Source organism: Rhincodon typus, chromosome 24 (genome assembly GCF_021869965.1).
Source record: "Rhincodon typus isolate 14 chromosome 24, sRhiTyp1.1, whole genome shotgun sequence".
NCBI lineage: Eukaryota > Metazoa > Chordata > Chondrichthyes > Orectolobiformes > Rhincodontidae > Rhincodon > Rhincodon typus.
The window spans coordinates 14,136,878-14,149,443 of NC_063355.1; the positions used below are offsets into that span (position 1 = coordinate 14,136,878).

The 12,566-nt window shown below is 39.5% G+C and overlaps 1 protein-coding gene and 1 long non-coding RNA gene across 2 annotated transcripts in view; one reads left to right on the forward strand and one right to left on the reverse strand.

Annotated features, from left to right (window-relative positions):
- The first annotated feature begins 65 nt into the window (after nt 1-65).
- Nucleotides 66-7,908, forward strand: LOC125485970. Its single transcript, XR_007264689.1, has 3 exons — nt 66-96; nt 3,158-3,291; nt 7,576-7,908. It is a non-coding gene; the product is annotated as an uncharacterized LOC125485970 (long non-coding RNA).
- A 1,237-nt stretch (nt 7,909-9,145) lies between these two features.
- Nucleotides 9,146-12,566, reverse strand: part of nos1 (nitric oxide synthase 1 (neuronal)) — an 82,257-nt gene continuing 78,836 nt past the window's right edge. Inside the window, exon 29 of the mRNA XM_048611614.1 lies at nt 9,146-9,407. Coding sequence (XP_048467571.1) covers nt 9,392-9,407 — 16 coding nt within the window. The 3' untranslated portion in view covers nt 9,146-9,391. The remainder of the gene's footprint in view (nt 9,408-12,566) is intronic.

Genomic DNA, 12,566 nt, shown 5'->3' on the forward strand with positions numbered 1-12,566 from the left:
TTGGCTGACCGCCGAGCTCTCGCCCCGCCCCCTGGTTTCACCCCTCCCCCCTCGTCGACATTTATCCTGACAGCGCCTGCGCATTGATGCCGAATGGTAAATACGGAGCTTAAAATAACTGCACATAAATCAATGTTTATTTTTCCAGTTAGAGAGAGTGTGTTTGGGCTCGAGATGACCGGAGGGGTGGAAAGGCAGATTTTGCATCTCCTAAACATATGGGATGTTGCTGTTATAGATAACACAGTGTGGAGCTGGATGAACTCAGCAGGCCAGGCAGCATCAGAGGGGCAGGCCCTTGGGTCAGGACCCTTCAGAAGTGGGGGAGGGGGAATGGAGCTGGGAAATAAATAGAGAGGAGGGATGGGGCTGGGGAAGGTAGGTAGGATGGTGGTAGGTGAGTGCAGGTAGGCAGTGTTGGAGATTGGAGAAAGGCGATGTGGCTGTAGCGCGTAGTTTGCTTCAATATGTGTTTGAAGAGTTTCAGGGCCGAAGGGATTACCAGAGGGTTGCAGCGGAGGAAGTGGTGGAGGCTGGTACAATTACAACATTTAAAAGGCATCAGGATGGGTACATGAACAGGAAGGGTTTCGAGGGATATGGACCAAGTGCTGGCAAAGGGGACTAGATTTATGTAGCATATCTGGTGGGCGGATTTCGAATTCAACAGATCACATCTGCCATTATTGCTGCCTAGACATTGCTCTGAGATGACCATCCTGTACCACAATCTGATCACTCCTCGAAAGCTAGTGGGTGAAATTTGAGAAGAGGAAACACATCATGGTTCTCAAAGTTGACACTGAGGACAGATTTGTGAGAAATTGGATAGATACAGTCAAGGTCTCCGTCAACCAAGACCAGGCACCTTTACAACCACAGTGGGCAGGAATCCTCAGCTGTAGAAAAAGGAATCAATATCGGAAGCACAAGTGCAGTATGTTCATTAATCATGAAGCCAACTGCTGAAACTGGAAACCAGACCCCAATCTTTTACTTAACATTAGATTTAATTACAGAATAAAGTATTACCTATGACTACCCCCTCCCTAACTGAATAGAGATGTACTGTACGCAAACAGACCCTTCGATCCAACTTGTCCACGCCGACCAGATATCCTCTAAATCTAGTCCCGTTTGCTAGCATTTGGCCCCTCTAAATCCTTCCTGTTCATGTACCAATCCAGACGCCTTTTAAATGTTGTAATTGTACCAGCCTCCAGCACTTCCTCCAACAACTCATTCCATCCACAGACCACACTCTATGTGAAAAAGTTGCCCCTTAGGTCTCTTAAATCTTTCCCCTTTCAACTTAAACCTGTGCCCTCTAGTTTTGGACTCCTGACCCCAAGGAAGAGGTCTTGTCTATTAACCCTATCCATGCCCTGCATGATTTTATAAACCTCTATTAGGTCACCCCTCAGCTTCTGATACTCCAGGGAAAATAGCCCTGGCCTATTCGGCCTCTCCCTGTAGCTTAAACCCTCCAGCCATGGCAACATCTTTGTAAATCTTCTTCTGAACCCTTTCAAGTTTCACAACATCCTTCCTATAGCAGGGTGACCAGAATTGCACACGGTATTCCAATGTCCTGTACAGCTGCAACATGATCTCCCAACTCCTATACTCAGTACACTGTCCGACAAAGGCAAGCGTAACAAACGCCTTCTTCACTATCCTATCTGTTCAAGGAACTATGAACCTGCACTCCAAGGTCTCCTTGTTCAGCAACACTCCCCAGGACCTTACCATTAAGTCATGCCCTGATTTGCCTTTCCAAAATGCAGCACCTCACATTTATCTAAATTAAACTCAATCTGCCACTTCTCGGCCCATTGGCCCATCTGATCAAGATCCTGTTGTACTCTGAGGTAACCTTCTTCGCTGTCCACTACACCTCCAATTTTAGTGTCATCTGTAAACTTACTAACAATACCTCCTATGTTCACATCCAAATCATTTATATAAATGACGAAAAGCAATGGACCCAGCACTGATCCTTGTGGCACACTGCTGGTCACAGGCCTCCAGTCTGAAAAGCAACCCTCCAATACCACCCTCTGTGTTCTACCTTTGAGCCAGTTCTGTATCCAAATGGCTAGTTCTCTCTATATTCCATGTGATCTAACCTTGCTAACCAGTCTACCATGGGGAACCTTGTCGAACGCCTTACTGAAGTCCATATAGATCACGTCCACCGCTCTGCCCATATCAATCCTCTTCGTTACTTCTTCAAAAAGCTGGATCTTCTTTGTAAACTAAAACTGAAAAAAAAATCACAGTCAAGTAAAATTTATAATAATCAACTAAAGTAGAACACAGAAGAACAGCACATTTTGTGAATGACTCCAGTTTTTCTACAATTGATTTTGGAGCAGATGATGTATAGGGGAATGATGAGCAAACAAGCCACAGAGAGGCAAACTAGCATTTCATGTTTTTATTCAGTTCACTGTAGTATACATCACTGATTAAACCTTCATTTGAACCTATTCCTTTTTAAAATAAAGTTTTTCCAAATTTTCTATGATGCTTTTCTTGGTTAATGTGGAACTGGATCAAACCGTCTCAGTAGTCATGTACCTCCTTGCAATATGACGACTGATAGTCCTTTGACATTTTCCCTATTCTGATGAATCTATGAGCTGCACTCCTTGGCCCTCCTTGTCAGAGTGCTCCATGTCCCACTGTAATGAAGCATTATGTTAAACCATCATTTGTGAGTAACGCGAATGCTGACTGTTCACATTACTAAGGACCTGTTCTGTTCCTTACATTCCTAACAGTAGTTCACTGCAGGTATGACTAATGGATCTGGCCACAGCAGGGATTATTGCCTCAGTAGCTACTGTGCAACAAAGGCACAAAGAAATGCTGGAGCAACGGATGAGTGAGAAAGCCCAACACCAGCAGCAACTTCCAGTGGGTGTCGAAAAGCCTGCACATGAAGGGGGTCACAGATAAAGGCCCTTTGAGGATGTACAGGATGGCCATTTTCTCAAGCTAAGCCAGGTGTAAAATTGGCAGATGTCTTAGGTCACTCTCAAAACTATGCCAACTTCTGGAATGGGATCTTTAATGTGAAGGAGTTCTTAGAAATTATCATATCCCTATGACCATGGACATGATATTGCATTGATCTCTTATGTAATTTCAGTGGATGTCGACACATTCCTGGTCTCTCTTTTGTTCTTGTTGAACCTGGTTAAGCTGAATGCAATTTGCAGCCATTATGCCACCATGCATGAGGTGTGTGCTTTGGTTTCTTGGCTGAAATCTACATCACAACTGGTAAGGCCATAACCCATCACTCTGATGAGCTCACCTGCAACACATGAATGATTGATCCAAAAACGTTATGCATGTATCTACACATCTGTAAGCCTTAGGAAAAGGGGCCCTTATGATGTCAGGGAACATTACTGGCATAAAAAGAACCATGGAGCATCCTGACAGTGATGTCACAAAGTTGCTTCCCACAGGACATAAATAGCCCAATGTGTGTTGAGTTAGTCAGACAGATTGGTCAGGTCATTAAACTGGAGTTAACTGTCTCTTAACAACATAACAATGAGCTCAGATCCTGGTATATCTCAGATGGTTCTTGATTTTGATTTCTCTTGATCAGTCTGTCTTAAGCACAAATTCAGAGGTGTGGCCTCAAAATCACATAGAGTCGTACAGCATGGAAACGAACCCTTCGGTCCATCTTGTCCATGCTGACCAGGTTTCTCAAACTAAATAGCCCCGTTTGCCTGCATTTGACCCATAACCCTCTAAAGCATGCTGTACTCCTACTTTACCACCTCATCCACTTATGTTGCCCCTTTCAGGGAGCTATGGACTTGCACCCAAGATCCCTCTTTATCGGTGCTCCTGCCATTTACTGTAAACTCTCCTCTTGCATTTGACCTCCCAAAATGCATCATCTCACACTTGTCCAAATTAAAGTTCATCTGTCATTTCTCCGCTCAGCTTTCCACCTGATCTATATTGTGCTGTGTCCTTTGACAACCTTCCTCACTTTCCACAGCTCCACCAAGTTTTGTCATCTGCAAACTTACTAATCAGACCACCTACGTTTTCATCTAAATCATTTACAAATATTACAAACATGACAAAAATAAAATGCATTCATTCTTGCACAAAGAGAGACCAAAACTCAAATAATGAGTAATTAAGTTTTGCATGAAAGGTGTTTATTGATTATATAAAGCATATCATAGAACATGTTCATTAAATTATTCACAACAATTCTCGCATTGGTGAGTTATTGATCAAACCATATTCAAACAGAAAACTTCATTTCGCAATGACACTTGTATTGTAAATGACACTTGTATTGACACTTGTAAATATTATATGTAATGCAAAATTGATGATGCAGATAAAAGGTACATTCACAAAGTGCGGTTTTTGTGATCAGAAACAGTAAAAGGTCCAGACTCATTTTAAAATATTTGGAATTACAAGAGAATGAACATCTTGGTCACACTGACAAGACAAAAACATTTCAGAAAGTTACAGTAAAGCAATTCTTAAAAAGATTTTGCTGAAGCACTAATGTCATGAAGACCATTACAACATCAGGTTATATAGTTATGTCAATGTCATTCAATATATTTCACCTTGCACAGTACACACGTTAACATGCAATGCCATTTTTAGTCATGGTTCAATAGTCAGCTTTAAGGGCTTTATTTACCCATTTATCCTAGAAATACATTATTTAGTGTTAATTGGTACATGTATTGGCTTCTTCATGAAAACTGTGCCCTTTTTAAAAATACTGCGCTACAGAATCTGTCACATTCCTCACCTGAATATACTTGTAAGAGAAGATTCTGGAAACTTAAGTATTCAATTTCAGAAGGAACCCAGTTAAGAAAAAACTTAAAATATGTTAAATATCATTGGGAACTGAATTTTAAGAAAATCTCAGGGGAACGTCTTTCCTCATAAATACAAATTTTTGGAACAATCTGCCAGAGAGGGTACCAGAAACAAAGCAATTGAAATTGTTCAAATTTGGGCTATAAGATGAACTAAGTACTCCTTCTCTCACCCCACTTGTTTTATATTTTTTGCTAAAATTGCTCTCTGCCCTTATTTTTATCACAAAGCATTTGGGAAAAACTTTACACTAAACACATAAAATGATTAAAATCTCATAAGAGAACAAGGAAAGAAAATCTTTTTAAATCAGTGTCGTTACTGAACACGTCATAATTAATGAGCTGTGCCTTAGAAGAAATGGAGGCAGTTATCATGTCTCTAGTTTCATATAAAACAAAGAATTACAACAGACAAATGAGGTTGGGATGTGGGGTTAGTACAGCAGATTTCAGGTGATTGTTTCATTGATCACTTGCAATTTATGTCCTCAAACCTCTATACAAATCCCATAAATTATTCTGTATGTATCTCCATAACAGATCTGTCCTAAGCTATGCTCTTGGAACACATTTTCTGAGAAAAATCTTCGCATATTAATTAGATCACAAGCAATGTGTCTGCATTGTTGTCTAACAAAAGCAGGCATGTTGAAATTGCACACATACATGGACGTTAGGAACAGAAGGAGGCCATTTGGTCTCTTGAGCCTGCTCCACATTTGGTAAGACCACGGTTGACCTGATTGCAGCCTCAACCAACTTTCCTGACTCTCTGCAATACATTTTGATTCCCTTGTTAGTCAAGAAGTTAACTAACTCTGCCTCAAGAATATTCAGTGATCCTGTCTCCACTACTCTCTAGGGAAGAAAATTACACTGATGGCCCTTTGAGAGAAAAAAAATGCCTCCTTGTCTCTGTCTTAGATAGGACACCACTTATTTTTAAAATATGTCATCAAGTTCTGCACTGCCTAACAAGTGGAAATCTCCTTTCAGCATCAGCCTGTTCCCCCAAATCTTATGTTATCCAATAAGATCACCTCTCATACTTCTTAACTTGAATGAATACAGACCTAGCCTTACCACATAAGATAATTCCCTCATCTCAGGAGTCAGTCAAGTACCTTCTCAGAACTGCTTCTAATGCAATTATGTATTTTTTTAAGGAAGAAGACCAACACCATACAGACATTCTAAATGTGGTCTTACCAGTGCCTTGTACAACTGTAGCAAAACATCCCTATTTAATATTTCATTCCCCTCGTGATAAATGATAATATTTCATTTGTTTTCCTAATCACTTTGTAGCTGTATACTAACCTTTCATGATTCAAGTACCAGGACACCCAGGATCACTCCGTTCAATAATAGACTAAACTTAATCCTGTCATTGGTGATGTCCCTAGGGTCTCTTGATATGTTGTTACCCTGTAACATCCTGTAAGTTGTGTGTTATTCAAGAAGTGACAGGTTACTTAAAGCAATCATTTTCAAGCTTCCAGTCAACATTAGTTTCACCAAAAATCATTGGCTAGTTGCTTCAATTCAACCATTATTCATAAATTCATTTAATAAATGCAATAAAGTACTATATAAACCAAAGTAGCCTCTGGATTAATGTAAAATAATGAGAAAAGGATCATGAGCTTGAATTTCCACAAATATTAATGAGCTATTAATTAAAACATTTCTAAAGAAACCATTTTTTCTTGATAATATGGTGTCAATAAAATATCCCACCATTTCCTTTATTTACCAAACCCTTTGGTAAAATATTTAATTATGAACCTATTTATCTAGATAACTAGTTTTGATTTGGAGAAGGATTCCACATATTTCTTTAATTTAGCATGATAATATTTAGCATGAATAAATAATTACCTTCTTTACAACTGTTGTAATGTATATTCAGTACTCAAAGGGTGAATTGTATAATGTGATCAACAATCATTGGCACAGGGTTAATATATTTTGAAACTGCCCAAATCCTGGTTTTCTCTGAATATCCAAAAATAATTAGTTTTAAAGGTAAAAGGGCTGCACACTCATTAGAGAGCGATATCTAGTGGTGGTTTAACCTGAGGATCACCACATCTCAGGTAAGGGGAGAGGTTGAGAAGGCGTGTCCTTCATGGACTTCATCTGGTACAGGAATCAAATCCACACTGTTGCTGTCACTCTGACTCACAAACCAGCCTTATAGCTAACTAATCCCCTTCACAATAAGTTTTGTGCCTACCCTAAATGTCAACTAGTTATCATATCTTGTGCTCCTTTAAAAATCTTACTACTTTCCATCTTTTATCTCCCTAGTGCTCCTTATGACTTCTCTCTTGAGTTGCTCACTAAAAATAAAATATATTTCAGTTTACCAACCTATATCTTTCTAGACTTACTCCCAGTCTTTAGCAATGTCTTGTCTTCATTTGTTCTATCCAAAAATGTCTAGGCCAGGTTTTCATGAATGAGATGGGAAGTGTGAGTTGAAAAAGTTACTACCTCAAAATAACTGGTTGGTTCGCTCGCCGAACTGGTTCGTTCATTCACAGATGTTTCATTACCCTGCTGGGTAACATCATCAGTGCAGCCTCCGATGAAGTGCTGTTGTGTTTTCCTGCCTGGTATTTAAATTGTGGGGTCCGTTGGAGTTGATTACCTCATTTCTGGTTTTTCTTTGCAGTGGTGTATATGAACTCCAACTAGCAACAAAAAGACATGACCAGTACTCACTCGTCTCCATTCGCATGGATAAGGAGAACCACCAGTTTGATTGGGACAACATCAGTATCCGAGGACAGGCCAAACAGAGACAGGCACGGGAATTTCTAGAGGCCTGATTCTCCAGCAAGAAGGCCATCAACAAACACATAGAATTAGACCCTATATACACACGACTGCAAAGAAAAACCAGAAATGAGGTAATCAACTCCAATGGGCCCTAGAGGTTAAATACCAGGCAGGAAAACACAACAGTGCTTCATCGGAGGCTGCACTGATGATGTTACCCAGCAAGGTAATGAAACGTCTGCGAACTAACGAATCAGCTCGGCAAGTGAACCAACCCAAGCTACAAATCTACTGAAGAACCTTAACTGAAAATAAAGTTATTGGCCATTTGTTCAGCCTATTTAGTTGAAACAGTTGCCAGAAGGCCTCATTTGTATACTTGGCTCAACTCCAGTGCACTCAGGCCTGTAGGCAATGTTGATACAATTTGCAAAGCAGAAATAGCTTGTTTGGTTGACGTCTTTATTATCTTGAAATAACCTGATCTTTGAGGAGTATTTTTCAATGAATTTGTGTATATCTATTTATATAAGGTTAAGTGATGTGAAGTACACTGAAATTTTTTTGTCATTAACACTGAATTACTGTCATTGATTGATAGATAGTTTTATGAGAAGCTATGAGGAGATAACGAAATACAAAGGGGATGTTGAATGGCTGTATTTTCTTTGGGTTCTGACTTGGGACGAGGGCTCCCACGTGATTCAAGACTCCTTTGATGTGCCACGAGCAACTAACAGAACAGGTCAGCTCTATGAACATTGCAGGGAAAGAGAGCTGAACTTCCTATCCCCTTAACCAGCAAAGGTAGGAATGCTCCACGTGGGCCTGTACCCTTATCCCATGCTGCACAAAATTGCTGGAGAATAAATGGAGTCAGGAATCCCAGAATTAGTCCTTCCTGTCATTTTTAAAGATTTCCTTCCAGACACCCTGAAAATCTGGGCCTCTGGCTGAGACTGAAGCCTCTCCATTAATCAAAATACTGGGGAAACCCCACCGAGACGTAACAACACACAAATTTATGCTGCACCAGCAGTCCACTTAGTACCTTGCCCTCATGAATAAGTGACTGCATGTTGCTACATTTTTAAAGAGATCTCAACTAATTTCCACTGGCCCCATGATCTGAGCATTACAAAATTTGCTATCTTCAAAGCATGCAGACAACAGGACTGGACTTACACAAAGAGGAAACACGTAATTGTTTGTTACACCTTCTGCTAACTTGTAGGAGACACAAAAACCAAGTTAGTGACCTGCATCTGTCTCTTGTTCATTGAAAAGTCAAGAAGGTAGTACCTGTAGATCTTTTAAAATTTTTTTTACTGATAATAGTATTGGTAGTTTAAAATAAAACCTGTGTATACTGAATTTGTAGTAAAGTAAGCAATGAAGTTGCTTTTATTTCATGCAATATTTTTTGTTTGTCATTGAACTGCTGAAAAAAATCTTTTGCTTGCAGCGGATGTTGCAGTTACTTAGAAGCAACATGTTGGGAAAACAAAATACAACAGCTACACCATTTAACAAATTACAGAATCCCCTTGTGTAAAAATATAAAAGTTTAAGTAGGCTTTCGTTCTCATTTTTGACAGCATCTGCAATTGTGTGGATTTTAATGCTCAATGAAGTTCGATCTTCAGGATTGAATGAAACTTCTTGCAAAGGCCATGAAGGAGGGTTTCTTTGTGATGTAAACTTCTTGGTCAAGCACAGAATACACTGCAAAACACAAAAGGGACAAAGGAAATTGCAACATGAATAGAAATATTCAGAAGTCTTTTAAGCTTAATGTGTAACAGACGTAGAGTTGATAGGATAACTTTCCCTGTATTTTTGAGGAGTATTTTAACTCTTTTCATGAGTACTGTGATCTTAAAAGCACTGACACAAATTGGCTTCCTTGTAAGTTTAAATGAAAAGAAAGGATTGTCATTTAGTTTCACAGTACTTTTTAAATGTATGCAACAACCATCCCCAGATACACGCACATGCACAGACAGGCTACACAAGAAAAGATGAGCTATAGAGTTGTGTTATGCTCCTAGATTACTAACAGAGTGATACAAAACAAATGGCTTGTTTAAAAAGTTTCGAAGATTGAGATGAAAGTAATTTCTTGCATTCGGTGAGAATGTAAACTTCAAGGTACGCTTAGTTCCAAAGGTTCTATGCTTGACTGTTTCAAAATGCTCATAAAATTCAATCCTGTCCAGCAATAGGGGGATTACTAGTTTTTGATGGGTCATTCAGGACAATTGGAAGGGGCTCACTGAACAGGAGTTCAGAGGTTACGGTTAGTTGGAGAAGGAGACAGAGATATACGCCGTATTACAACTACCACAGTTAACTGTACAGCTGGAAAGCTACACAGATTATGTGTACGGGCCTCAGGGAGGAGCCAAGAGCAGTTGGATAGATCTAAGCTGTTTCACAACTCAGCAGGAATTTCTAGGAATTGGTAAGCAGCTAAGTGTTAGAGTCAGAACTCAGGGAAAGTTTTGCTTGGAATGTGGCTGGGTCTTTGTTGGAAAAAGCTGTGAGGTGTTTGCAAAAAGTCTATAAGTATTAATACAGCTGCCAAGAGAATGGATTCTCAAGCAGTAATAAATGTGAGATGTTGCATTTTGGAAAGGCAAAACTTATACTTAATGGTACGGCCCTTGGGAGTGTTGCTGAACAAAATACCTAGAGGTGCAGGTGCATAGTTCCTTGAAATTGGAGGTACAGGTAGACAGGGTGGTGAAGAAGGTGTTTGGCATGCTTGCCTTCATTGGTCAGAACATTGGTATAGGAGTTGGCATGTCATATTGTAGCTGTACAGAACATTGCTGAGGCCACTTTTAGAACATTGTGTACAATTCTGGTTGCCCTTTTATGGGAAGGATGTTGTTAAACTTGAGAGGGTGCAGAATAGACTTGCAAGGATGTTGCCAAGACTGGACAGTTTGAGTTATAGGGAGACGCTGAATAGGTTGGGTCTTTTTTCCCGTGGAGCATCAGAAGTTGAGGAGTGACCTAATAGAGGTTTATAAAATCATCAGGGGCGTGGATAGGGTGAATAGCCAAGATCTTTTCCCCAGGATAGGGGAGTCTAAAACTAGAGGCAGAGGTTTAAGATGAGAGGGGAATGATTTTAAAAGGACCTGAGGTGTAGCTTTTTCACACAGAGGGTGGTGAATGTCTGGAACAAGCTACCAAAAGAGGTGGTGGAGGCGGGTACAATTATAACATTTAAAATGCATCTGGAAGGTATATGAATGGAAAGGTGTTAGAGGGATATGGACCAAATCTGGCAAATAAGACAAAGTCAGATTGGTATGTTTGGTCGACGTGAATGAGTTGGACTGAAGGGTCTGTTTCTGTGCTTTATGACTCTGACTCTATGACAGTATTTACTAGATGCAAATGAGGAAGATTAGAACTCAGGGAAAAGAAAACACAATTTGGTGATTTTAGCAGTCTGTGAAGAACTGGAGTTATGCTTGTGAGTGAGTACTTAAATGTAACTTTTGAATACAGAGGAATGTAAACCCAGGAAAGGAGTGTAATTGGCTAGAGGAAGAACAGTTATTGAGGCTGCCCATAACGGACCAATTTTTAGCAGAGATTTTCAAGGTTAAATCGGCAGGCATGAAACATTTTGGTCCCCGATGGGATTTTATGACTTACTATGTCCCTAATATCGAGGGGGAATTGCTGATAAATCCCTGAATTCTATCTTGATTGTATATGCAATGGAAGGTATTTGATCACTGACTCATTTAGCACATCAAATCTGCGTGTTAGGTTGATGTGTCATGTCGATTGCACTATTGATCCAATTTTTTTTGTAAAATTTATTGTTGTTTGTTCAAAATGTGGAATTGTGTGGCTTTATTCATTCTGTAAGTCCTCTGGGTCCCAGAATCATAACAAAATGCAGTTTGAAACATATTTCAGGCCTAAAAGGTTCCCTCTTGGTTCCTTGAAGGCAAGTGGAGGTTGGAAATTTCTGACTGTTCCAGGTAGTCCTTAGTGAAGAAACATAATCTTGCTGATAAAATGAATTAGTTCTTCTCATTGAGATGAGGAGGCATGGTGGTTCCTTTCTGCTGCATGATCTTTTTTCTCTGTGGAGCTGGTCCCAGGCTAGCTCCTTTGTGGATTAATAAGGTATTGATCCCCTCTTCAGTCAATTTCTGTCATTTGATGGCAATTTCAGTGTATCCTGTGGTCCAAACAATGGAGTGGAACTGATGTAATTGAAACACATTGAGAGGATGATTGATGTTCATTAATATTCTTAAACTCACTGAAAGACTTGATTTGACATCACATCTTTGTAGGATCAAAAGGTCTAGTAGCCACAGTTCTTTAGATCTTTTCTTTTGAAATGGTAAGAGATAGTCAATTAGCACATCAAAATCCACTTACATTTTAAATAATGTCGCAGGCTTGTCTCTGTCTATCCAGAAACCTAATCAGATGTCACCTGACTTTCCAGAATCCATTTTTAATATTATTTTCTTTTCAAAAGTAGTTTCCACTCCCAATTAGCTTCATGAATATGACATGACCATCACAAATGTAACTATAAGATGTCCAGTGAATGTATAATGTACAATTTGAATGTATAAAATTGTCATGTTACAAACCTATCACAGTGCTCACTGAACCTTCCAACTTTTAATTTCCTAAACAGTAACTCATGACTTTCTGTGAATGACCAGTGCCAAACATTATAAAGCAGCCATTATGACCAAGAGTATTTTACACTCGATGAGTTGTGAGGAATAAGATGTGCCTTTTAATTTTGGCTTTAAAATACCATTGCAGTCATGTGTCAATTCATAAAGAATCTACACAAGGAATAACTATGAGGTTGATTAGTTCATATAG